At 42.0% G+C, this 27,951-nt stretch overlaps 2 protein-coding genes across 5 annotated transcripts in view; both read right to left on the minus strand.

The window, feature by feature from the left end:
* Positions 1 to 12,841, minus strand: part of LY96 (lymphocyte antigen 96) — a 33,373-nt gene extending 20,532 nt beyond the window's left edge. Inside the window, exons 1-2 of one of the 3 annotated variants that reach the window (XM_086336458.1) lie at positions 12,507 to 12,646; positions 2,859 to 2,986 (exon numbers count right to left, since the gene is read on the minus strand). In XM_086336458.1, coding sequence (XP_086192584.1) covers positions 2,859 to 2,910 — 52 coding nt within the window. In that variant the 5' untranslated portion in view covers positions 2,911 to 2,986; positions 12,507 to 12,646. Of the gene's footprint in view, positions 1 to 2,858; positions 2,987 to 6,958; positions 7,009 to 12,506 lie in introns of those variants that run through there. The other 2 variants (XM_086336459.1, XM_086336457.1) reach the window with 2 other exon arrangements.
* Positions 12,842 to 19,641: 6,800 nt separating this feature from the next.
* On the minus strand, positions 19,642 to 27,926 carry TMEM70 (transmembrane protein 70). 2 transcript variants are annotated; one of them, XM_086336462.1, is made up of 3 exons: positions 27,421 to 27,926; positions 26,007 to 26,112; positions 19,642 to 20,501 (listed from the first exon to the last, which is right to left on the minus strand). In XM_086336462.1, exons 1-3 carry the CDS (start codon positions 27,772 to 27,774, stop codon positions 20,044 to 20,046), a joined length of 918 nt encoding a protein of 305 aa, XP_086192588.1. In that variant the 5' UTR covers positions 27,775 to 27,926; the 3' UTR covers positions 19,642 to 20,043. The 2 variants fall into 2 exon arrangements, with proteins under 2 accessions (XP_086192588.1, XP_086192589.1); XM_086336463.1 differs by having other exon boundaries at positions 27,691 to 27,772.
* Between the last annotated feature and the right edge of the window lie 25 nt (positions 27,927 to 27,951).

The following is a 27,951-nucleotide window of genomic DNA, read 5'->3' on the forward strand; positions in this document are numbered from 1 at the left end:
CAATATGCTACAATATGAATGAACCTCAAGGACATTGCTGCTGCTGCTGCTAAGTCGCTTCAGTCGTGTCCGACTCTGTGCGACCCCACAGACGGCAGCCCACCAGGCTCCCCTATCCCTGGGATTCTCCAGGCAAGAACACTGGAGTGGGTTGCCATTACCTTCTCCAATGCATGAAAGTGAAAAGTGAAAGTGAAGTCGCTCAGTCATGTCTGACTCTTCGCAACCCCATGGACTGCAGCCTACCAGGCTCCTCCATCCATGGGGTTTTCCAGGCAAGAGTACTGGAGTGGGTTGCCACCGCCTTCTCCATTATGCTAAAGGAAATAAACCAGTCACATAAGGACAAATACTGCATAATTCCATGTATCTAAAACAGTCAAATTCATAGAATCAGAGAGTGGCTAGTAGTTGTCAGGGGCTTAGGGGATGGAGAAATGGGGAGTAACTAATCACAGGCATAGAGTTTCAGTCAAGCAAGTGACTAAGCTCTAGAGATCTGCTATACAACTTCATGCCCACAGTCAACAATAATGTACACTCAAAAATTGAAGAGGGTAGAGTCCATGTAAAGTGTTCCTACTACAGTAAAATAAAATTTAAAATTCTGTACAAATACAAATACCAAAAAAAAAAACTCCCTATAATGTAAATAGATTAGTGTTTTAGTGCCCTTACATTGGTCCTTATATTGTTAAGGTGTAGTTTGAAGGCAGTGAATTACTTTAAACTGTGTGGAAGTGGGTAACTCCTCAAAACATATTTTCATAAAATTACTTGTTCCATTTTCATACTTTTTAGCCTGTTCTTTTCTACATTGCTCTTCTTTTCTCTACTCTCCTCACCTTTTTGTATGTTTCACTGGTTAAAAATAGAAAATACACATCAAGTAGAGTTCTAGTAAATGTTAAGAGACTGAATACATGAATGAATGAACGAGTTAATAAACAAATCTTCCTAAATAAGAAATTTCAAGAAGAACTTATAAAAGCACCGAGGAGGAGGAGAAAGAGACTAAACCAGTTTTATTTAATTTGCCCCTAAATGCAACCCTTAAAAATTAATGTTAACATCTCTCATTCAATGAATTGAGTTTCCCTGCAATAAAATTCTCACAGAAGGAGCTATATTAACAGTCATTTCACCAAATCATGGATGTTGACAAATACTTGATGAAAGATGCTCATTCCTGGGACAATTACGACCAAAGAAAAACACCCTGAATTTGCAACAGCACTGATGAAATTTGAGGGCATTATGCTGAGTGAAATTAGTCAGACAAAGAAAGATAAACACTATATGACTTCACTTTTATGTGGAATCTGAAAAACAAACAAACACAGAAAACACACAAAAACCAACTCAGAAAACAGACTTGTGGTTGCCAGAAGCAGGGGGCCGAAGGTGGGAGAAATGAGTGGAAGGGGTCAAAAGATACAAACTTCAGTTATAAAATAAGTAAGTAATGGGGATATAATGTATAGCTTGGGTGACTATAGTTAATAATACTATTTTGCATATTTAAAGGTTACTAAGAAAATAGATCTTTTGGGGGCTTGTGGGAGGAACATGCTTGTGGTATTCAGATTCTTGGTGCCCTAACCAGGGGATGAACCTGGGTCACCACAATGAAAGTGCTGAGTCCTGAACACTGGACTGCCAGGGAATTTCAGAAAAAAAGGTAGATCTTAAAAGTTTTCAGCATAAGAAAAGAGATTTGTAACCTGTGTGAGGTGTGTGTGCTAGGTCACTTCAGTCATGTCCAACTCTTTGCGATCTTATGGACTGCAGCCCACCAGGCTCCTCTGTCCATGGGATTCTCCAGACAAGAATACTGGAGTGGGTTGCCATGCCCTCCTCCAGGGGATCTTCCCAACCCAGGGACTGAACATGTGTCTCTTATGTCTCCTGAATTGGCAGGTGGGTTCTTTACCACTAGCACCACCTGGGAAGCCCAACTATGTGAAATGGTGGATGCTAACTAAATTTATCATGGTGTCACGTCACAGTATATACAGATATCAGATCACATTGTATACATGAAACTATTATAATGTTATATAGCAATTATACCTCAAGTTTTTAAAAAATGCTCAGAGGTGAGTGAATAAATACTAATTCTCAGTCACTAAGTCATGTCCGATTCTTTTGTAACCTCATGGACTGTAGCCCACCAGGCTCTTCTGTCCATGGTATTTCCCAGGCAAGAATACTGGATGGATTACTATTTCCTTCTCCAGGGGATCTTGCTGATCCAGGAGTCTCCTGCTTTGACACCCGGGTTCTTTACTGTTGAGCTACCAGAGAAACCCAACTGAATAAATATTGTGCATCTATTTATTGAATTAATGTAAAGTCATTAAACCCCTGGTGACTCAGATGGTAAAAAATCCACCTGCAATGCAGAAGACCCGGTTTCGCTCCCTGGGTTGGGAAGATCCCCTGGAGAAGGAAATGGCCACCCCCTCCAGTATTCTTGACTGGAGAATTCCATGGGCAGAAGAGCCTGGTGGACTACAGTCCATGGGGTCACAAAGAGTCGGACAAGACTAAGTGACTAACACTTTCACTTTTCACTTTCAAAGTCATTTAAATAAATTTTTAAGATATTTAATGATATAGATGTTTGTGGCATACTATCAGGTTTTAAAGCTGCTGGTTACCCAACAATATACCCAATATGATTCCATTTTTACTGTTTTTAACATGTTATCATATATCTAAAAGAATATTTACCAAAATAACAAACTGTTCGTAGTGGTTAACTCTTAACTGATTGACTTATGTGCCTTATTATCTTCTTTTCCACCTAGATTTTTGAAGGTTTGCATAATTAGTATACTTATTCACTTTCTTACCATTGAAAAGGTTGACGTGGTATTGGATCAACATGGGCACTTTCATATGCATTGCCAAGCACAGTGCAATGTATCTCTTCTTTCTCAGTGATAAGCTTGTAGAAAACCATCAAGACCCTGGAGTAAAGCTGGGAACAAGTTAAAAGCAGTGAATCACCAGGACCAATTGTCATAAGGGCAATTCTCCACTTTCAGTTAAGGTTCCTAATGTCTGAAGTTGGTCTGATTATGATGAAACTATCAAGTCAATCCAATCAGACAAATGGTCAGAATACCCCTATTGCTGCTCAGTATTGAGCCAGCACCACAGCAAGGCAGGGTGGAGTATAGAAATGTAAGCTTAATCTTTACATCAGGAAGCCTAAGATTTTTCTAGAAAGACAAGACCACCATACATTTAAAAAAAATTAGATGTAAGAGTCAAAAAAAAATCACATAACAGTATATAATAAGTGATTCTTCATTTATTTGCAAAGGTTTGGGAACTAATGGAAAATAGTTTTATTACTTTAAAGTCACCATGTTTATGGTAAAATTCTACATTTGGTTTAATAAATATAGAAAGTAGTGACCAGGTCCAGCATAGAATAAGAGCCTCTAAGTTCCCCTGCAAATGTATCAGCATTGCTAATCCATCGTAGCACTTTTCCCCTGAGCTCTGCCTTAGAGTCCTTCTTAACATTCCAGGCAACTGCAGTTAGCACACGAAATGAAATCAGTGCCACTCTGAGTGTTGGCAGTAAGTACCACTGGAGATCACAAGAGAAAGCATTGGCTGGAGTTGAACTATCACAGCACTTCATTTTACTCCTTTAACAGGATTTCCATTACATAAATATGAAGTTCCTTCTGACAGGAATGCCCTTGTCCTCATAAGTCTGTAAACTCCTTCATATGCCTTCAATATGTACTCAAATATCAACAATTCTGTTAAACCTTCCTTGACTCCTCCACACCTTCCCAGCCCAACAGCCACAAACACGCTGTCATTCACAGTACTTGATCATCCTTGAATAGTCATTCAAAATGTTTACTACAGTTATTTGCTCACACATCATTCTTCTTCGTAAAAATAGTGCAAGTCTTGAGGGCAGGAAGCACGTCTCTATTCATTTTGCATGACTCTGGCACATAGCACACTGTAAATAATAAATGTGTGCTTATTCACTTCTTAGCACCAAATATTGCTCTAGGCACTACAGGAACAATGAACAATTGATAAATGCACATTCTAGTAAAGAAATCTAACCCGGCCATGAGAGAAAGACTGAGTATGTGGTAGGGACAGAGAAGTTGGGGGAGTGGCAGTGGGTAGAGATACCTCAACTATAGTATCCATTAAGTGAGTGACAGGAAGCAACCAACTCTGTGGACGCTGTGATCAGGAACGCAGACTCAGAGGTGACAATGACTTTGATATGTTCAAGCCACAAAAATAAACATAGATGCATATATATACAAATAATGTTTCATGAGATACACATAATAGGCAAATTCACAGAGACAGAAAGTAGAGTAGAGGTTATCAGGGACTAAGGGGAGGAAGAAACGGGGAGTTACTTTTTAATGGGTATAGAGTTTCAGTTTGGAATGATGAAAAATTCTGAAAATTGGTGATAGTTGCAAAGCAATGTGAATGTATTTAATATCATTGAATTGTACACTTTAAAAGTGTGAGTTTTATTATGTTGGTAATACAAATAATGATAGTAATAATAATAATATAGGTCAATGTAAATGGAAAATAATGGGGGGGTGGTGGGAATCATAGAAATCAGACAGGTAGGCAGGGCCATCTTGAAGGGTCTTAGAGGCCTTGGTATAAAGTTGGGGTTTCACTCTAACTGTAGCGAAAAACCACTGGGGGTTTTAAGCAATCAAAATAGTCTTATGTAACTTATTTACATTTTCAAAAGATCTCTCTGGTCTCCATGACGAGAACTGATTGTATGGGGGAAGGAATTAAAATGGAGAGAGGCCAGTTTAAGAGGATGTTGCAGAGGCCAGAGAAAAGAGATGAGGATGGCATAAGTGGTGAGCAGTGGACAGTGAAAAATGGTTGGCTTTAATTATTTACAGTGGCCAAGACATGGAAGCAACCTAAATGACCACTGACAGAGGAGTGGATAAAGAAGATGTGGTGCATAAATACAACGGGCTATTACTCAGCCATAAGAAAGAAATGATGCCATTTGCAGCAACATGGATGGATTTAAGACATTTATTAAACTAAGAGAAGTGAGTCAGACAGAGAAAGACAAATATCATATGATATCCCTTATATATGGAATCTTAAAAAAACCAATACAAATGAACTTATTTAAAAAATAGAAACAGACTCACAGACTGTGAAAACAAATTTATGATGACCAAATGGGAAAGGTAGGAGGGAAGGATAAATTAGGAGTTTGGGATTAACATATACACACTCTATAAATAAAACAGATAATCAACAGGGCCTACTGTATACAGGGGATTCTACTTAATATTCTGTGATAACCTATATGGGAAAAGAAATTGAAAAGGAATCAATATTTGTATATATATATATATAACCAAACTACTTTGCTGTACCTAGCACAGCATTGTAAATCAATTATATTCTGATATAAAGTAAAAATTAAATTTATAAAAAAGGTAGTTGGGGAATTCCCTGGCAGCCCAGCAGCTGAACACATACACGCACCAGTGGTTAGAACTTAGTATTTTTACTACTGCAGCCAGGATTCAATCCCTGGTTGAGGAACTAAGATCACACAAGACGAGCAGCACAGCTGAAAAAAAAATGTAGTTGGCTTTAAAATATGTTCTGGGGAAAATGAAAATGGAGTCATTGATAAATCCAATGTGAAAGTTACAGGAAATAGATAATTAGGGATACCTCTGGTTTGGGGGCTAAGGAATTAGGTGGATAATGTCATGAGGAAGATTTCGGAAGAAACAGATGTGGAAAGGAGTATAAATGAAAAGTCCTAGCTCCAAATGGCTATTAGACTTCCCAGTGGAATGCTGAGTCTGTAGAATAATAGACGAATCCTGGTGATATGTATAATTAACCTTCCTACTGTTACTGAAATGCAAGTCCATGCACCCAATGCACAATGAAGCCAAATAATACAAAAACAGTCTGAGTGTTCATTGGAAGGACTGATGTTGAAGCTGAAACTCCAATACTTTGGCCACGTGATGCAAAGAGCTGACTCATTTGAAAAGACCTTGATGCTGGGAAAGATTGAAGGCAGGAGGAGAAGGGGACAACAGAGGATGAGATGGTTGGATGGCATCACCGACTTAGTGGACATGAGTTTGAGTGAACTCGGGGAGTTGATGATGGACAGGGAGGCCTGGTGTGCTGCAGTCCATGGGGTTGCAAGGAGTCGGACACGACTGAGCGACTGAATTGAACTGAACTAAATACAAAAATGTTGGAGTCTGGGGCAGAAAAAAGTTTACTGCAGGACTATGCAAGGAGACGGGTGGCTCATGCCTTTAAAAATCCCAATTCCCTGAAAGCTCTCAGGAAAGCCCTTTTCTAAGAAAAGAGAAGGAGGGTTGTGGGTAGTTGTTGCAAAGGTCTTAGTGTCAGAGTCTTTGCTCTTCAGGTCAGGTCATGGTCAGGTGACCATGTTCCTATAAACCTCCATCAAATGAATGTGATTCTCTGTCCTGACAAGAAAGGCCAGGTCCCCAGACAACTCCTACCCCGCCGAAGTCCAGTCCTGGCTGAGAGGAGGCGAATCTCAGCTGCAGGCTCCCTCAAGGCCAGGTCCCCAGATGCTGCCCAGCCGCCATCGCTGAGGGAGGCAAACGCCCAGAATCCAATCTGCCCTCAGGCAGCCCAGGCGTAGGGGGCAAGTCCCCAGACTGCATCCCAGGCAGACGGCTGCCACCTCGAGGTCACAGGGATGGGGATGCAGGAGAGGTTCACCGCTGCTTCAAGGCCTAGGCCTGGCCCGTGCGTGGCCTTGGTGAGGACTCTGGAGCCTGGCAGGACAGAGCCACCAGCCTGTTCCTGGGTCCCAGCTCTCACTCTGGCCCAAGGCTGGGTGGGCTAGAGGGCCCCCAAGGGAGAGGGGAAAAGGCTGGGATCCGCCTCTTACCTCAGACTCAGCCAGACAACCGCCACTCCACCGCCTGTTGGCTGAATGGACCACTAATGGTCACTGGTTGATTTGGTCACTTGGAGGCGGGGCCACTGCGGCACAGACCAATGGCTGAGCAGGACCACTAATGGTCAACTCAGAGGCGGGTGAGGCAAGTAACCACGAAGGCCAACCGGCCACATACCAAGGGATGCACACAACAGTGCTCTATTACACTGTGTGTGTGTGTGTGTGTGTGTGTGTGTGTGTGTGTGTGTGTGAATTCAGTCGTGCCCAACTCTTTGTGACCGCATGGACTGTAGCCCACTAGGCTCGCTGTCCATGGGATTCTCCAGGCAAGAATACTGGAGTGGGTTGCCATGCCCTCCTCCAGGGGATCTTCCCAACCCAGGGAGCGAACCCACAATCTTCTGTGACTACTCCAATGCAGGCGAATTCTCTACCGATGAGCCACTGGGAGAAGCCCTCTATTACACTAACACCCATAAGTAAGACAAAAGTCAGGAGTTCCTTGAGGATGCCAGCTATATTGTTTTTGTTTTTGTTTTTTTAATATTTATTTGCCTGCACCAAGTCTTAGTAGCAGCATATGGGATCTTTAGTTGTGGCATGTGGGATCTATTTCTCTGACCAGCGATGAAACCCAGGCCCCCTGAGTCTTAGTCACTGGATCACCAGAGAAGTCCCATACCAGCTATAACTTAATATGCCTCCTCAGCATTCCTCAGCATAATAACTAAAATAACTAAACATAATGCCTATTAAAGACATTAATAAACTGAATTAAATTCAACTTACTTGACTAGTCTCTGTCAGGCAAGTAGGACTTTTAATGGACCTCAAAGGTTTCCAAAGAACAGAAAGATAGAGAATATTTCAGGTTAGAGAATAGTAGAAATATAAATAAAGGTCAGTCAAGAGGCTGGCCTGCTTGGAGTCGGGAGCTGGGGGCAAGAGAGGGAAGATCAGATGCCAAGATACACACAGTTAGCTGGGAGGGCCATGCAGCAACCACATATCCAATCAGTCAGCAAGTCCAGTGGCTCCATCTTCAGAAGACAGTAAGTCCCCTACATACGAACAAGTTCTGTTCCAAGAGTGCATTCATAAGTCCAATTTGCTCTTAGGTCCAACAAAGTTAGCCTAGGTACCCAATTAACATGATTGGTGATAAAGTACTGTACTGTAGTAGGTTTATAATACTTTTCACACAAATAATACATAAAAAGCAAACAAAAAATAAAACATTTTTTATCTTGTAGTATAGTACCTTGTGGAGAAGGCAATGGCACCCCACTCCAGTACTCTTGCCTGGAAAAAATCTCATGGACGGAGGAGCCTGGAAGGCCGAAGTCCATGGGTTTGCTGAGGGTCGGACACAACTGAGCGCCTTCACTTTCACTTTTCACTTTCCTGCATTGGAGAAGGAAATGGCAACCCACTCCAGTGTTCTTGCCTGGAGAATCCCAGGGATGGCAGAGCCTGGTGGGCTGCCGTCTATGGGGTCACACAGAGTCGGACACGACTGAAGCGACTTAGCAGCAGCAGCATAGTACCTTGAAAAGTACAGTAGTACCATACATCGGCTGGCATATAGGAGCTGGCACTGAGTGAACAGGCAAGAAGAGTTACTGAGGAGGGAGAGGAGGTGGGAGACATCAGAGCTGAAGGAATGTCAGCAACAGGAGATGGAGGGAAAGCTGCAATTTCACTCATGCCTGACATTGATGGAACACATGTTCGCATCTCTGAAAGTTTGCAATTTGAAGGTTTGAATGTAGGGGACTTCCAGCACCAACCCCACCTCATCACCTCCACTGCTCCCGCTCTGGCCTGAGTCACCAATCTCTCATTCACTTGGACTATTGCAAGTCTCCCCACAGGTTGTCTGCTTCCACCTTTGCCATTTTACAGATTACCAATCCATGAGACAGACCAAGCTTTGCTCACAGTAAAAGGTAAAGTCATCTCCTGACTTACAAAGCTGTCGTTCCTTTCCCGTTCCCTTCTATGAGGTCATCTCCTACTGCTTCCCCAGCACTCACTCCATGGCACCCACACTGGCCTCCTTGCTATTCCTTCCTCACCACCTCTAGGCCACTGGGCTTGTTCTTTCCCCCACCCCTTCCCCTGGGTATGGTCGTGGCTCACTCCCTTTACTATTCCTGTCCTGGCTACATGTCACCTCCTCAGTGAGGCCCTCTTTGGCCATCCTAACTTAAAATGCAACCCCCACTCCCATCTTTGCACTCTCTATCCCCTCCCTCACCTTACTCTTTTCTCATAGCAGTCACCACCATCTGACATGCTGAATATTTCACTGATCAAAACTCCAGGAGTGCTGGGACTTTTGTTGTTCACTGCTACATTATCCTCAATGTCTAGAACAAGCACATGCCAGTGAATGCTGGCTAAATTAAATAATCCATGAATTCCTTACATTTCAGGATGACCTACAGCCAAAAACACATTACAACTGAGTCTAACAACTCTAGGCTACAGGACAGTGCATGTCCAGGACTGTGTGGACTGACTCGCACAGCCATGTTTTCTGCCTTTTCCAGAGTTGGAGAATAAAACAGCCAATTATTCCCATTTCTGTATGTTGCAGGCTGAAATGTGCTCTCCCTAAATTCATATGTTGACATTTTAATCCTTAGAAGCTCAGAATGTGACTGTCTTTGGTTGTTGTTTAATTGCTAAGTTGAATCTGACTCTTTTGCAGCTCCATGGACTGTAGCCCACCAGGCTCCCCTGTCCATGAAATTTCCCAGGCAAGAATACTGGAGTGGGTTGCCATTTCCTTCTTCAACTGTCTTTGGAGACAGTGCCTTTAAGAGATGATTAAATTAAAATGAGCCCATTAGAGTAGGCTCTAATCCAATGTCATCAGTAACCTTAGAAGAAGAGGTGATTTAGACATACAGGGAGTCCCCAGGAATGAGCGCACACAGAGAAAAGGTCATATGAACACATGGCAAGAAGATGGTCATTTACAAGCCAAGGAGAGAGTCCTCAGAATGAAATTAAACCTTGAACTTGGATTTCCCACCTCGAGAACTGTGAGAAATAGATTTCTGCTGATTAAGCCACACAGTCTGTGCTGTTTAGTTACAGCAGCCCTGGCAAACAGGTACACCATGTAAGCCCAGTAGTTAGGCCAAATGGGAATCATGCTCACAGAAAGGACTGAGTTATTGTCACCAACATCCTGACAATAACACTGGAGGGATCAATGCTTCTAACACATGATCCGCTTCCATCTTGGCACAGATGAGGAGGGTCAGAGAGGCCTGGCAGCCAGGAGAGTCTTGCTGTAGCTGTGTGCCCCAACCTGCTCCCCATGATCCCTACATCCGTGGGGCAGCAGAAAAAGACCATGAAATTTCTCAGCATTGGAGAGAAGCAGGTAAGATCCCTCCTCAAGGGATTTCCCTGGTGGTTCAGTGGCTAAGACACCAAGCTGCCAATGCAGGGGACCTGGGTTTGATCCCTGGTCAGAAAACTAGATTCCATATGCTGCAACTGAAAAGAACCTACGTGCCGCAACAAAGATCAAAGACCCCGAGTGCCACAACTAAGACCCGCCTCAGCCAAATAGATAAATAAAATAAATTTTTTTAAGAAAAGAAGATCCTTTCTCAAAAAAATCAAATTAAAAGACAAATTGAGTTAGCATTACTAGAAGATTAAAAGTTAAATAAATTGGGACTTCCCTGGCTGTCCAGTGGTTAAGACTTCACCTTCCAATGCAGGGAGTATGGGTTCAATCCCTGGTCAGGAAGCTAAGATCCCACGTGCCTTGAGGCCAAAAAACCCAAACATAACAAACAGAAGCAATATTGTAATAAATTCAATAGAGGCTTTAAAAGTGGTCTACACCAAAAAATATTTTTTTAAAAAAGCTAAATAGATAATATAAAGTGTTACATAAATAAAGGCCATATGAAACACAGCACAGAAAAGGTGGTATAATCAGTGTGTGTGGAGCAGAGAGAAGGTTCTGTCTTTGGTTCTCTCAGCACCAAAGCAGAGAGAAGAGGGCTGAGTGCACTGAGGAGGTCCTGGGACACAGGAGTGTGAACTGACCTTCCGGGATGGGGAATTTTCAGGGATAAGTTGAGCAGGAATTCAGTACAATCACAAACAGGAAAAAAGCCATCAGTCTGAGACTGGTCACACACTTAGACTTTGTTCCCACATCTGGGATTACTTCTAATTCCCCAGGAGTAACTTTATATTAATATTTGCCAGAGTGTATTTGGCACACTCAAAAAATTAGAGAAAATAAAACTGAAAATTGGGAGATTAAATAGATTTATTTACTGCAGAACTTCTCAGAACTCAAAGTACATTTGTAAATCTCCCCCAAATGATTAGACCATAAATCCTTTTTTCCCATGAGAATTTCAACTAACCAGTATTTTCAGGAGCATCCCTTTAAAACTTCCTGATATTGCTAGTCGGTAGAAAAGGCCAACCAACCCATGGTGCTTTGGTGTAAAGCACCAAACCAAAACAGTGGTCAAGCTCCAAAGCTGTGCTTTCAGACCAGCAGATATTTGTAGAGAAAGGGGGGAAGCAAAACAAGATAGAACAAAACAAACAACAGTGATCCAACCAGTAAATAGCATTCGACTGTGGCTGATTTCTTTTTTTAAGTAATTAATGTTATTGTTTCTATGTGGCTCTGGGCTGGAAATTCTACCTCAAAATAATCCTTGCAAAATGGGTTTGAAAATCACTTTCACTTTACAGATTAAAAAGCTGGAGCACAGAGAGGCTGAGACTTTGCTGAGGATCTCACAGATAGTAACTGACAGAATCAGCCTTACACCCAATTAGGGAGGTTCTACCAAAAGCCTTTAACACAACAGCCTGGAACACTTGAACACGCCTGTTATACACCCAACACGGTGCTAGAGGAAAAAAAAAAAAATCAAAGCCTGGAGATAGAACCAATTCCAAGAAGCAGCTAGGACTGTTCTACCTTCTCAAGAAGAACCAGTCAATCTTATGTTAGTCACTCAATCGTGTCTGACTCTGCAATTTTATGGACTATGGCCTGCCAGACTCCTCTGTCCATGGAATTCTCCAGGCAAGAATACTGGAGTGGGTAGCCACTCCCTTCTCCAGGGGATCTTCCCAACCCAGGGATGAACCCAGGTATCCAGCATTGCAGGCAGAGTCTTTACCATCTGAGCCACCAGGGAAGCCCCCAGTCTTGGGCTGAGACAAAAATCTCAGAAGCAGATGTTCTGCCAGAACAGGGAAGAATCTGAAACTGGGTTCAAGGTAAAGATAGCTGACCACAGGAAAGGACAGAAGTGCTTGGAAGTCAAGAGAAACGCAGTTCAGAGACTCATGAGGTCTATGATGGATGGAGAAAATCCACAGAGGGCAGGAACCAGACATCCCTTTTGCTGCCAGCAGCCTCCCCAAAAGCTGGAACACACGGTCGTTTCCTGTGTCCTGGTGACAGCAGAGGAAGGTTCCTGTGAAAACACCCTTGGAATGGTTGACCTGTTTTCGCCTTTGTACTTACCACAGTAGTCGTACCAAACGGTGGCGTCAGAGGAGTTGCAGACCCAACGATTCTCCCTAGGTTCAGTAAATATGGAAGAAAACAGGGTGGAAAAAAGCACAAATGGAAACATGATTCAATCTCTCCAAAACTTTAAAAATGTAAGGAGAATCTGTAACTAATCTTCAGACTCTTCCCCTTTATTTTTAGTAAAGGGAAAAAAATGTAACTTAGTCATCAGTCACATGATTTGAGTTCCTATCCAACTGTTTCCTCTTTTGAATGTGTGTGTGCGCGCGTGTGTGTGTTTAATATTTGAGCACTTCCTGCGAGAGGAGAGGAAAATGATTTAGAATGTACTCTTCGACCATGTGATACAAATGAGAGCACAGAGCTTTAAAAACAAAATGAGGTACTTCCTGGTCAATAGTAACAAAACCTGTCTTCTTTAGAAACTCAAAAGCCCAGCACTCTTTATCCCTCTGTGTTGCTTGCTATTCTCCCAAGTTCTTTTTCTTTTTTCTTTAAACCCTAAGAACACCCTCCTATTCTTTCTTTATTTATGGCTGTGCTGCTTGGCTTGGAAGCATGAAGTCCTAGACAGCCAGGGAATTCCCTCCCGCACGATCTTTATACATCAATTCTTACAGCCCAGAGAGCAGGACTGTCAGCTCTGAACTGAACAGTGTTCATGCACAGTGTTTTTGCTCGGCGACAGGTTGAGCCAAAGGGTAGAGACTGGCTGGATGAGACCTCAGACACAGGACACTAGCCAGAGTCCTGCATTATGGGCATGGGTCCCACCATGCTTGAGAATGCCCTCACTTTAGCCAACTACAGGGAATTTCAAGGGAATACCTTGAAATAGTCATCATTTTGGGTGTGGAATGTATTTCATTCCAAACCTCTCACTCTGCTCTAGAAAAACAGCTAACCCTTTAGATACTTTGCTACCTGAAATCCTTTAAAGGACAATGGCCTGTGGATTAGTAGCCAAAAATAGCATAGAGTCAGAGCCTTCAAATTTACAAGTTTAGAGGAAAATAATCATATTTGTAAAAGTTTTTTTTTTTTTTAACTGAGGCATGGTCCTACTTTACCATTTGGTTTTTTTAAGGCAAAAATTCATGGGGTAGGGGTTGGGCTAGTGAAACGGGGAGTTGCTCAACTGGTATTGTTTCAGGTTGGCCAGATGAAAAGTTCTAGAGACCTATTGCACAACAAGGCAAATACAGTTAACACCAGAGTCTTTGTTCCTTTCAGTGTGTTCTGAGAGGACTAGGAGCCTGCATGGGTGTGTCCTCTTTCTTCCCCTGACTTTTAAAATACATTTTTATATTATGGAAAAAACACAGAAAATTTACCATCTTAACCGATTTTTTTTTTTCTGGACACACTAGGTATGATCTTAGTTCCACTAAAAGGAATAAAGACTCTAGAGAAAGTGCTATTTCAGGTCTGAGGCAGAAAAGGTATAAGAAGATCATATACCTAGAACATCTTACTGTATTAGATAACCAATCTGATGACAGTCCCATTGACCAAAGAATGGTTTCCTATTGCTGTTGTAACAAATAGCCACAAATTTAATGCCTTAAAAACAATACAAATGGGGGCTTTCGTGGTGGATTAGTGGTAAAGAATCTGCCTGCCAGTGCAGAAGACTTGGGTTTGATCCCTGATCTGGAAAGATCCCACATACCACAGAGTGACTAAGCCTGTGTGCCACAACTGGTGAGCCTGTGCTCTAGAGCCGGGGAGCCGCAGCTATTAGCCCATGTGCTCTAGAGCTGGTGCTCCACAACAAGAGTAACCCCATGTCCCTGCAACTAGAGGAAACCTCGCAGCAACAGAAACCCAGCACAAATCCCCCCCCAAAAAAAATGCAAATGGGGGATTCCCTGGTGGTTCAGTGGTTAAGATTCTGTACTTTCACTGCTGAGGGCCCAGGTTTGAACCCCAGTTGGAGAACTAAGATCCTAAAGCCGCCTGGAGCAGCCAGGAAAAAAAAAATCTTAAAATTCTGAAGGTTGGAGTCCAAATCAGTTTTTAATTAATTTACTTATTTTAATTGGAGGCTAATTACTTTACAATATTGTAGTGGTTTTTGCCATACATCAACATGAATTAGCCATGGGCACACATGTGTTCCCCATCCAGAACCCCCCTCCCACCTCTGTCCCCATCCCATCCCCCAGGTTCATCCCAGTGCACCAGCCCTGAGCACCCTGTCTCATGCATCAAACCTGGACCGGCGATCTGCTTCACATATGATAAGATACACGTTTCAGTGCTACCCTCCCAAATCAGTTTCAGTGGACTAAAAGCAAGGAGTCAACATACCTAGTTCTTCTGGAATCTCCAGGGGAACGATTCATTAACTTGCCTTTTCAGCTTGTGGGCTGCAATCCTTTCATTCCTCCATCTTCAAAATTCAGCACTGCATCATCTCTGCTTCTGTCATCACATCACCTTCTCCCCTGATCTCCTGCCTGCCTCTTATAAGGACCCTGTGATTTTACTGCAACCATTTGGACAGTACAGGACAATCTTCCCAACACAAGATCCACCTATAAAATCCCTTTTGGCATTTAATGTAACATTCATAGCTTCCAGACTTAAACATTCAGCCTGCCTGTAGACTGTATGATCATTAATAAGACAGTAACTTTGGTGTATTGAAATACATCAAATATATTCAAATCCATGAGCTCATAATACTTGTTTAAAGTCTAATCAGCCAATGGTACTAGGAAACTAATTGTATTTTGAAAACTGATAAAGGGAAAGAATCAAGCATTTATCCTGACCTTTCTATGGAGATTGAACTACTGGTAACCAAATAGTACAGAGAGGCACGTTTCCCTTGCCTTCTCATGCTCTTTTCTCTTTTAGAAGTATTAGAGCTAGTACATGAAAAAGGAATGATAGAATAGAACCATTTTGCAATATCTAATAAATTAGTGAACTTAGAAAACACATCAGAGGTTGCTAATATCACAAAGAGAGATAAGAACACATCGTATACCTCTCAATGGATGAACAGGGTGGTAGCCAATCTCTAATACAGCCCCCAAATATCCTTACTTCTTGGTATGCAAATTCTTGTGTAGTCCCCTCCAACAATGAATAAGGGTGGCTGAGTAAATAAGAAAATATTGCACAATGATAAAGTGCAACTTCCAAAATAGATCATAAAAGCCTCTACCTTGTTCTCCTGGATCAATTGCTCTGGGGCAAACAGTAGCTCTATGGGCTTCCCTGGTGGCTCAGAGGATAAAGCGTCTGCCTGCAATGGAGGAGACCCAGGTTCGATCCTTGGGTTGGGAAGATACCCTGGAGAAGGAAATGGTAACCCACTCCAGTATTCTTGCCTGGAGAATCCCATGGACAGAGAAGCCTGGCGGGCTACAGTCCACGGGGTTGCAAAGAGTCGAACACGACTGAGCGACTTCACTCAAACAGTAGCTCTAAAGAGAGATCCATGCAGTAGGAAACCAGACCTCCTCCCAAAAGGCCAGCACCATGTATAGATGTGAGAGTTGAACCATAAAGAAGGCTGAGTACCGAAGAATTGATGCTTTCGAACTGTAGTGCTGGAGAAAACTCTTGAGAGTCCCTTGGACAACAAGGAGATCCAACTAGTCACTCCTAAAGGAAATCAACCCTGAATATTCATTGGAAGGGCTGATGCTGAAGCTGAAGCTCCAATATCTGGGCCACCTGATGCAAAGAGCTGACTCATGGGAAAAGACCCTAATGCTAGGAAAGACTGAGGGTAGGAGGACAAGGGGCAACAGAGGATGAGACGGTTGGATGGCATTATTGACTCAGTGGACATGAGTTTGAGCAAGCTCCAGGAGATAGTGAAGGACAGGGAAACCTGGCGTGCTGCCCTTCATAGGATCGAAAAGAGTCGGACAGGACTAAGCAACTAAACAACAAAAAAATGTGTCAGTCACATATGTGAGCCACCTTGGAAGCAGTTCTTCAGATGACAGGAGCATCAGCTGATATCTTCACTGCAACCCCATGAGAGAACCTGAGCCATACCCACTCAGCTGAGTCATTTCCAAATACCCAACCAACAGACACTGTGCAGTTGTGTTTGTTTTAAACCACATTTTAGGGGCAATTTGTTATACAACAATAGATAATTAATACAAACATCAGCTATGAATTAGTTCTTGTCTAACTAATCAAACCTCAGTCTAATGAAGCCTAAAGTCCAACTACCAATTTATAGCAAATACAGTAGACAGAGAAATATTAACTACACCTTGGAAATATAATAAAAAAATCTAGACTGTGAAAACATGTATAGGACGAAAAACTCAGTTTATTCAACAGATGACGTGCAAGGGGAAGAAAAAAAGATATTCCCTGCTGGTCCAGTGGTCAGGATTCCTCACTTCCGTTGCTGGCCGTCCCGGTTTGACTCCTTTTTGAGGAACTAAGATCCCACAAGCCACGTGGCACAGCTTAAAAACAAAGTGAAAGAAATAGAAGGGCCCACGGATTAGGAGTCTTAAAAGACATTTCAAAAGTAGGTGTAAATAAGGTGAGAACTTTACTTAGATCTTAATCCAAACAGAGGGGGGAAATTATGAAACAATTGGAAATTGGTAGACTGGATATTTGATAACTTTGGGATCAGGGACAGCTTAGGTATAATGGTATTGCTATTTAAGTCCTTATCTTGTAGATAAGGGGCTTCCCTGGTGGTTCAGACAGTAAAGAATCTGCCTACAATGCAGGAGACCTGGGTTCAATCCCTGGTCAGGAAGATCCCCTGGAGAATCAAATGGCAACTCACTCCAGTATTCTGCCTGGGCAATCCCATGGACAGAGGAGCCTGATGGGCTATAGCCCATGGGGTCACAAAGAGTCAGACACAACTGAGTGACCAACACTTTCACTTGTAGAATTACAAAATTAAATATTTAAGAAAGAAATGCTATGATGTCTGCAACTTGCTCCCAAATAAAAGTAGAGGGCAGGAGGTCTAGAGGAAACAATACTGACCACAAATTGGTAATTGCTGAATCTGGATAACCATCCTTTTTCTGAAAAAATCCTAATACAATTTTAACAAACGAGTCATTCATAACTAATGACCATTTTGTTACTTTTGCTATTATCTTTCAACCTGATGTAATTATTAATAAACCAAGGGGAAGGATTACATTTTACTGTCAAGGGTATGCTATCTGATGTAACCCAGATGTTCAAAGGAATCACCTTGTCTTCTGAGACTCAAATAAACCTTACTCAATATCCTTCCCATAGATTGTAGGAGATTCATCAGGGTCTCAATCTTTCCAGCATTACTCTGCCGGGGGAGGGTAGTAGAGTGGCATGGAGGGATGTGCATGTATTTTCCCCTTATCTTGGCCTGAGTTGCTTCTGCAGACTTATTTCACTGATGAATCATCATGGTATCCTACATATGCTGATCCTTTTCTAAGCTTGGTCTCAGTCCAAATCGTGCCCTTGAGAAGACATCTTTCTCATGCAGTCTTTTAAGCAACCATGCTGTCCTCTGAGGAATTATTCTGATACTAACAAAAATTAAGTTTTTTCACTCCACTACACAGGAGACAAAATGACTGCATGTATACAGGACATTTCGGAGAAGGCAATGGCACCCCACTCCAGCACCCTTGCCTGGAAAATCCCATGGACGGAGGTGCCTGGTAGGCTGCAGTCCACGGGGTCGCAAAGAGTTGCACACAACTGAGTGACTTCACTTTCACTTTTCACTTTCCTGCACTGGAGAAGGAAATGGCAACCCACTCCAGTGTTCTTGCCTGGAGAATCCCAGGGATGGGGGAGCCTGGTGGGCTGCCGTCTATGGGGTCGCAAAGAGTCGGACACGACTGAAGCGACTTAGCAACAGCAGCAGCAGCATACAGGACATTTAAAGAAACAGGTATGATGTACTCAAAACAAATTATGAAAACAGTGACCCTCGAGAGAAAACTTTAAAATGTTAACAGTGCTGTTTTCTTCTATGTATCTAATGTTTGATAATGAGTATTTGACTATGGAATACCTTTTTACAGAAAGATATAAACCACATTAATTGTTAAGACAGCAACACATGTATACCTAGGTGACAGAGGACAGAAGGGCAGGCAGGCAGAGAAGTCCAAGCAGAGGCCAGAGGTGGTGGCAGCCTGTTCATCTCTGAGAGTACAGCCCGCCCTCTACTAGGACCACAGGCTGGCTGATACTAGCAGAGGGCAGGCTCTAAATCTCAGAAAGAGCACTTTGCTACCTTAAGCTGTCTCCTGTAACCTCTAACTTGACACTTCATCTTTCCAAGAACTAGTGATGCTCCTGACACGACTGAAGCGACTAAGCAGCAGCAGCAGCAGCAGCAGTGATGCTCCTACTGCTTCTCCATGCACTTCCCTCACACAGAAGGAAATCATAAAAATTAGATTTACTATTGTAGCAGGTGATAGGAGGCCTTGGGTAGCTCTGTAGACTGTGTTCACCTCCCTCTCATACAGTTAAGCCATAAAGATTAGATTAACCATCGTGGCAGGTGATGGCTATTACACAGCTTTATAGAGACTGGGTGTTTTGTTCCTTACTGTGACTCTGGCAACTTGCCCAGTACCCAATGCATTCTAGGCACATAATCAGCATTACCAATCTAAATAACGATGTGAGGCCATTTGTTCCTGGCTGAAAATCCTTCACAAGAACCAACTTTCTACAATTAGAGGTAAAAATCTTAAAATGCCAATACATGGTAAGTTAGCATGAAGACTGCTATTTTATAAAAGGTACTATCCATCTGTATGGGTACGATCGTACCAAAGTAGATAGGATTTTCCCTATGTGTGATAGAGTGTACCAAAGGAGAGTACATGTGGAGAGACAAGCAGAACCACTGAAGACAAACTCCTCAGGTAACCACTTGCCTTCAAGCTAACCACACTCTACTGTATACAATCTTTAAAATGGGCAGCCATGTCAGAGAAGATAGGCAAAAACCTGTATTCAGAGCCAAAGGAAGCAGATTAACACTTGCTTTCTATAACGTGTGAATTTTTAGAGTTTCTACTGTGGGAAAAGGTACTATCTATATCCTTAGAAAAGTTCATACACAAAGGAAAAATAACTTTCCCATATGCTTCTGATATCCAATTCCCAGGTGAGACTCATTTATTATATAAAATTAACCATGCATACATCAGCATATACATGTATTTCACACCCTTTTAAACAAAATGGTAGAATGTTACATGTTTTCTTTTTCAAACATAACTTTTTTTATTATAAAGGAACACAAGTCTCTGAATTAAAAGTTCTGATACAACTTAAATTATTTAACAATCAGTCACTAACAAAATCAAACATAAAGGCAATTATTGTACACTGGAACACAAATCACATTTAAGCACAAACATAAAAATAACAAACTCAAGACTTTTCCAGCAGTCCAGAGGTTAAAACTTCACCCTTCTAATGCAGGGGGCATCAGTTCGGTCCCTGGTAGCAGAACTAAAATCTCACATGCCATGTGGCATGACAAAAAGCAGACTCATTTCTCTTCTTTAAGCTCTTTCTTTTCACTGGCTTCTTCCAGATCAAAAGTGAATGGTTTGTCATAACCCATTAAATGGTTATAGTCTTCAGGGTTTGGAAAGAGTGCTGGATTAACTAACAATGATTTCGTTTTAGCATAAAACGTAGTAAACACATGCGTGCTGTTTGGAATCTTCACATCATTCTGGTGAAATACTGTACTTTTTTCCGAAAGTACAACACTGTAAGTAATGGCTTTGTAAGTGTCTGTTCTGGCCTCATGGTACAAGCGAATGACATAGCCTTTTGTAAGAAAGTGAAGCAGTGCTGGAGTGATCACTGTAAAGCTTCCTATGGTGCCATAAAATAAGATTTGCAAAGGGAGACTTCCAAATATAACATTATTTTGTGCAAAAATGTATGGTAGAAACGCAAGGCTGATCAGACTTGTAGAGTAAGAAAAACACTTCACACCTAAAGAAAGAAAATAGGAGAGGATTAATACCATCCAATTAATTCTTCTTTCTTCCTACCATATCATTACCAAAACAACAAAACCAAAACACCAATATAGTGCTTATTATATTCCAGGCTTTATTTTAAGCACTCTGCATATTTTATTCATGAAATCTACAAAAAAGTCCTGTAAGATAAATGTATAATTATCATCATCATCACTCCCATTTAAAAGATGAGAAAATATCAGGCACTTGCTCAATGTCACAAAGCTACCAAATAGCTATGTGAAAATGTAAAGTCACCAGTCATGTCCAACTCTTTTCGACCCCATGGACTGACTATAGCCCACCAGGCTCCTCTGTCTATGGAATTCTCCAGGGAAAAACACTGGAATAGGTAGCCATTCCCTTTACCAGGGGATCTTCCTGACCCAGCATTGCAGGCAGACTCTTTATCGTCTGAGCCACTAGGGAAGCCTCACCAAATAGTGGTGTTGGGATTCAAACCCAGACAATCTGACTCTAGGGTCGAGTCTGTTGGCTATTAAAATGCACTACCCAATTAAAGATTTAATATTACTCAAAAATCCTTATGAATACTATAAAACTTATTCCAGTCAGCAGATAATCAAATAAAATGCTCCATTAACAAGTACTTCCACAGATCTAAAACAAAATGCTCAAATACAGGCCTAACTTTATCAGGCTAAGTGCCCAACATTAAAACAGCAAATTTAAAAACAAAAACTCCCCACTGGTGGTTAAGAAACATGTGGGAGAGGCAAAATTTCCTTATCAAGGAAAAACACTCAAGTTAAAATAGTGACATATTTTTACTTAGAAAGATTTTTTTAAAATCACTGACTTCTGAACTATATATTTAAAAATGGTCAAAATGGTAACTTTTACATTATGTCTACTTTACCACAGTAAATAAATAACTTAAAATGAAAATTTTCTTAGTTTGAATGTATAATTTTAACATGATTGAACACCATCTGTTTGGAAAATGGACAAGCTGAAATCCTAGATGAGCTGATTATAAAGTTAATTTGGAACAACAAAGGAAGCAAAAAAGAGAGGGAGAGTTAGATACTAAAACATTAAAATAGTGTTGTATAGGCTCAGTACTGAACAGATCAATGGAACAAAAGCACAAAATCTAGAAACCTCACTGCGAATGGAAATTTAGTGTCAAGATATAATTTAAAACTAGTGGTGCTGGGGCAACTGGATAGCCACACAGAAAAAAATAAAATTCAATTGATCCCTCATATCATATACCTGGAAAATTCCAAATAATCCAGAGATCTAGGTGTATAAAATAAGAAAGCTATAAGAAGTCCTGTGAAGGCCTTATATACCTGTAAAGGCCTCATAATCTGAGAACAGAAAAACTTTTCTAATTATGACTTAAAATACAGAGGCAATCAAGAGGAAAGTTGATAAATCTGATCACGTTTTTAAAATGTACACAGACATAAATACCATAAACAAAATAAAGAAATGAATGAGAAAAATACTACAAACTTGTATCACAAAGGATTAACATATCCAAGATATAAAAGGTTGCCAGTATATGAGAAGAAAAAGATCAACAACCCAATAAACAAATGAGTAAGAAATATAAGCCGACAGTTCAATGAAACAAAAAATGCACATGAATGCACATGGCCTTTAAACAGATTGTGTGTGTGTGTGTGTTTTAGTTGACGCTCAGTCATGTCTGACTCTTTGCGACCCCATGGACTATAGCCCACCAAGATCCTCTGTCCATGGAATTCCCCAGGCAAGAATACTGGAGTGGGTTGCCATGCCCTTCTCAAAGGGATCTTCCCAACCCAGGGATAGAACCTAGGTCTCCTGCACTGAAGGCAGATTCTTTCCCATCCGAGCCAGCAGGGAAGATTGCAAAAGATTAAATGATGCTAAACTTCTAACATAAGAAACATGTGATTAAAACCACAGTGAGATATTACTTTTCCCCCAAATTGGCAAAAACCAAAAAATCTGATACCATACATGTTGATGAGGCTGTAACACAACAGTCACTCTCATACATCACTGCTGGTTGAAGGCTTCTTGTTTGTACCAGTAATCTAAAAATAATTTCTTCTTCTCACAAGTAGTTGTCATGACATTGGTACAAATGGGATTTAATGGGGACCAGACTCCTGAGAGTCCCTTGGACTGCAAGGAGATCCAACCAGTCCATTCTGAAGGAGATCAGCCCTGGGTGTTCTTTGGAAGGAATGATGCTGAAGCTGAAACTCCAGTACTTTGGCCACCTCATGCGAAGAGTTGACTCATTGGAAAAGACTCTGATGCTGGGAGGGATTGGGGGCAGGAGGAGAAGGGGACGACAGAGGACGAGATGGCTGGATGGCATCACTGACTCGATGGACGTGAGTCTCAGTGAACTCCGGGAGTTGGTGATGGACAGGGAGGCCAGGCGTGCTGCAATTCATGGGGTTGCAAAGAGTCGGACACGACTGAGTGACTGATCTGATCTGATCTGATCTGAAGCTGTCTTCTGCAGAAAAACCACCTCTTGTTTCCCCATTATTCTTTTCACACTATAGTAGCATGAGTGGTATCCCTCAAATTCACATCCACCCAGAACCCCAGAATGTGACCTTATTTGGAGACAGGGTCTTTGCAGACAATTAAAAGTTGAGATGAAATCATCCTGGATTAGGGTGGACCCTACATCCAATGTGAGTGTCCTTAACAGGGCAGAACAGGACAAGCAGAGACACAGAGAAGGCCTTGTGAAGTAGCAGACAGAGACTGAAGTTATGCAACTACAAGCCAAGGAACACAAAGGATGGCTGCGAGCCATCAGAAGCTGCAAGAGACAAAGAAGAGTTCTTCCCTAGCGCCTTCAGAGCATGTACATGCCAACACTGTGATTTCAGACTTCTGGCCTTCAAAACTGCGAGAATAAATTTTTGCCGTTTTAAGCCACGAAGTGTGTGAAAATGAATTTTAAAAGCCCTAGGAAACTAATACATACATATACTTTATTATGCCTGGTGGTGGTTGTGGTTTAGCCACTAAGTTGTGTCGAACTCTTCCAACCTCATGGACTGTAGTCCACCAGGCTTCTCTGTCTATGGGATTCTCCAAGCAAGAATACTGGAGTGGGTTGCCATTTCCTTCTCCAGAGGATCTTCCTGATCCAGGGATCAAACCTGCATCTCCTGCATTGCAGGCAAATTCTTTACCTACCGAGCCATCAGGGAAGCCAAGCATCAGTTGCTCAGGTTGAAGTAATTGCTATTTCTAAACATATTCTGGGTTTTCCCATCCTGATGCCTTTGCTCATACGACTTCCATGCATGGGATGTCCCGCTTTCACACCTCTTTATGTTCAAATTCTACTCATCTTAAAATGAGAATACAATGACATCAGTAATTTTTGTTGCTGAATTAACAAGAACTGCCAACTCAAAGTCCCCTCAAATGTCTTTACAGTAGGATCCAATTTGGTAGTTTAAAGAATCTCCAGGAATGGTACCTCTATGTCAATGCCTCTCACTCAGTTTTACACAGAAAAATTATTAATTCCTGATAAGCATATAGAATGACTTTCTATTTTAATATTGAAGGAACTCAAACATCAAATTCTGCTACAATTCTAGAACTTTGAATACCATGCAAAATTTTGCTGTTCCACAAATATTGTATTATAACCATACTAAAATTAGGAGGCTTCCTAGGTGGTGCTAGTAATAAAGATCCTGCCTGCCAATGTAGGAGACATAAGAGATGTGGGTTCGATCCCTGGATCAGGAAGATACCCTGAAGGAGAGCATGGCAGCCCCCTCGAGTATTCTTGCCTGGAGAATTTCATGGACAGAGAAGCCTGGCAGGCTATAGTCCATAGGGTTGCAAAGAGTCAGACATGACTGAATCAACTTAGCACACACACTAAAATTAATTCGTATTTATATTCTCTTCAGTTCAGAACTGAGTCAAGCGGGGACATGAAATAAATGGATAAACCTTCCCTTCATTTGAAGGAATGGTGTCTGTGTTCATAAAGAAGGGTATCATGGGGGTCACAGTTGACACATCTCAAGGGCATCAATCCAGGTATCCAAGGCTCAATCCAGAGATTGACACAGGCTCAAAGACCTACTCATGTTGTAACTTCTGAAGAAATTACTACCATCCAAAACTGATTCTTCAAGAACTTCAGAACTCCTCCCAACAGTGACTATAATCAGTCCTTATTCCCAAAAAGTTTTAAATTAGCTGAAGTTGTATTTTAAATATACTCAATTTTAATGTCACACACACTTGGGAACTTACAGATTTTCAGGTTAAATTTCAGACAACCAAGTAACATCAACATGATCAAAAACACACATGTCAATGGGGCACTGAAATCTTGTGGCTGTAAGGTAATCCTCCAAATATTTCAGGTTATACTTTTTTATATAAGGATTATTGAAATGAAATACCACCTCAGAAACCTGAACAAACCACATACCTACATTCTTCGTTTCTAAATTATCCCATACTACATACTGAATTATGACCTAAGGAGACAAAACAACTTTAAATTTGTAGTTATTTAATACACTGTCTTTTCCTACTCCATAACTCCCTACCTACCATGTGCAAAAGTCACTAAGTAAATACATTTGCTGAAAATTCTAAGATCTAAAAAATGTAGACTTAATATATCTTTGAATCATAATTACTCTATAGAGTAAATGTCTACTCACCCAAAATAACTACTAAGTATTCATTCATATTTGCTTCTCTGAATATTCAAACATTATATAAACATACGTTTTGTTGCTAAACATCCTGAGAGGTGACCAAAGGATGAATCTTTGTGCTCAGTCATAAGACCACAAAGTCATAAGAGTCTTCAAAAACCTTTTAAAAGCCTCCTAAAGGGACTTTCCTGGTGGTCCCGTGGTTAAGAATCTGCCCTGCAATGTAGGAGATTCAGGTTCAATCCGCAGTGGGGAACTACAATCCCACATGCAGGGAGGGCAACTAAGGGGACTGTAGATGCAATTGCAGGGGGCCTGCTGCAACTACTGAGACCAAATGCAAGAAAAGATCCCACATGACACAACAAAGATCCTGAGGCAGCCAAATAAATAAATGAATAGATAAATAAAAATTTAAATTTCCTAAAAATGCAAAGGTCTCAACCTCCAAATCCTTTATTAAATCTTATAACCTTTCCTCTGTCTTGCAACTGAGGTGGTGGCTCAGGGATAAAGAATCCGCCTGCCAATGCAGGAGATGCAAGAGACATAGGTTTGATCCCTGAGTCAAGAAGATCCCCTGAAACACTGGCAACCCACTCCAGTATTCTTGCCTGTGAAACCCCATGGACAGTGAGCCAGGCAGGCAACAGTCCATGGGGTCTTAAGAGAGTCAGACAGGACTTAGCAACTAAACAACAATAAAAATAGTAAGTATCATATGCTCAGAACCTTTTTTATATTCAAAAGGTTGAAAAAAGGAAGTACCCTCATTTATGATTACCCACCAAATACTGTTCGGGCCAAATTCCCAGTATAAATCAGCCTTCCATCTTCTGATTTGTCAAGCTGTGTATGTGAACATCGAACACCTCTTTCCCAACAAACAGGTATCTATTGAAAGAGAGACCATGATGTGAGTGCATAATAAATTGCATTTCAGACCAACTTTTAAATTTTTTTAAGTTTATTTTGAAAAATATAATAAAGAGAATGTCTCATATGGGGTGATTTAAGGAATTCTTCCAAATAATCTAGAGCTAAAGAACTCAAATTGAGTAACAGAAAGGCTTTCCTTAATCCCACTCACAAGTAGACACTGAATTGGGTGTTTAAAGACCTGGGTTTGCATGCCAGCTAGAAGCTTGTTAGATAAAGTGTGACCGTAAACAAGTAAAAAGTTAGTGGAGTAGTTTCTTCTATTGCATGTCACTATCACTCAATTGCAAAGATTTAAATACATTAGTTTTTGTTTAAAAAAAAACACACATCACTTTATTTAAGCAAAACACTGCAGATTCAGTGTTTATAAAGCCCAGGTAGTTTTTAATACTTCTAAAATATTTATACCACAGCTATTATTAATATATATATATATATATTCTTTCCCCAAACTCTTTATATCCATTCCTTGTTCCTTATAAGGAAAAATTTCCACTTGAACTCCTACATCAAATTTCACAGGAACAAGAGTTCCCAGAACCTCTGAAAATGACTTTCACTACACACCCTCTTGAAGATGTAAAAGGCATGCCTAATTCCTTTAGGCTGAAATTTAATTAGATTTCAATTCCCGCACTGGCTTTCCAAGTTTCGGCATGTTTGCTAATCCTAATATTTTACAGGGCAGGATTAGGAGACAATTTATTCAGATTAAAATAAGAAGGATTAACGTCTTTATCCCGTTTCCCGCCCGCCCTCCCCACCCCCCACCCCCCACCCCCCACCCCCCGCCAGGGAGCATAGTAACTCCTAAAAATAGGGCCACCTAATCAAAAATTGAAAAAACTCAGAGGTTCTCCGAGTTTTTTCAGTTCCATCTCCACGTGGCACATCTAACTTCCTTGAAGATTAGTTCTTACAAGCTTGCGCTCAAGGACAGAAAAGGCTCAAGGACAGAAAAAACTGAGTCCTCGCTGGATTTGCAACCATCTGTAAAGTGACTGGAACCGCCCAGAAAATAATCACTTTCCAAGAGGCACTTGGATCCGCGGGTGCTGTGAACCCCGGGATGCACCGGCCTGGTCCCGAGGCCCAAACATACTATTCCCGCCAGCCTGGGACTGGGCTCCTTCCGTACAGGAGCCGCGGGGCAGTAGGGGAGAAGCTGCGGGGAAGCCGGGCTCCCCAGGCCGGGTGCTACTTCCACCACCCGCCCCCCTCCCCGCCCTCACACGGGTCCGCAGCCCTCTATCCGCCGACCTGGGCTCGCACCCGACGCAGAACAGGCGCGGCAGCAGACAGCCCCGTGCCCCCGACGCGCCCTGAGGAGCCTCTGCAGGAGGCCGCCCTCGAGACAGCCGCCCTGGGGTCTCGGAGCGCGCTGGAAGCCCACAGCGCTGTCCTCTTCCCGCTGAGCCGCAGTCCGGCCGCCCACGGGCCGCCCAACGCCAGAAACAGCATCCCACACCCAACCAGGAAAGGCGACCGCACTGCGGCGGCACCGCGACACCCTAAACCGCGGCTTCTCACCAGTCCCGGCTGGAATGAACCGCGCAGGCGCATCCCCCAGAAGGCCCACCGGCAGGGTTGGCCGCCGGCGCGTGCGCAGAACATTCAGCACGCCTGCAACGTGCCCAACCTCGCGCGTTCCCTCCGCGCTGAGCTCTGCACCGGATCAGACCCTTGCTGCGGGGACCAGCACACGCCCAGCTTCCACGCTGCTTCCCCTTGTCGGAGTGTGGGGTTCTTTATAACAGTGTGGAAGAACTGAAGGGAGTGTGTGTGTGTGTG

Source organism: Bos grunniens, chromosome 14 (genome assembly GCF_055505025.1).
Source record: "Bos grunniens cultivar Pamir isolate PY7600 chromosome 14, Bosgru_T2T1.0, whole genome shotgun sequence".
NCBI lineage: Eukaryota > Metazoa > Chordata > Mammalia > Artiodactyla > Bovidae > Bos > Bos grunniens.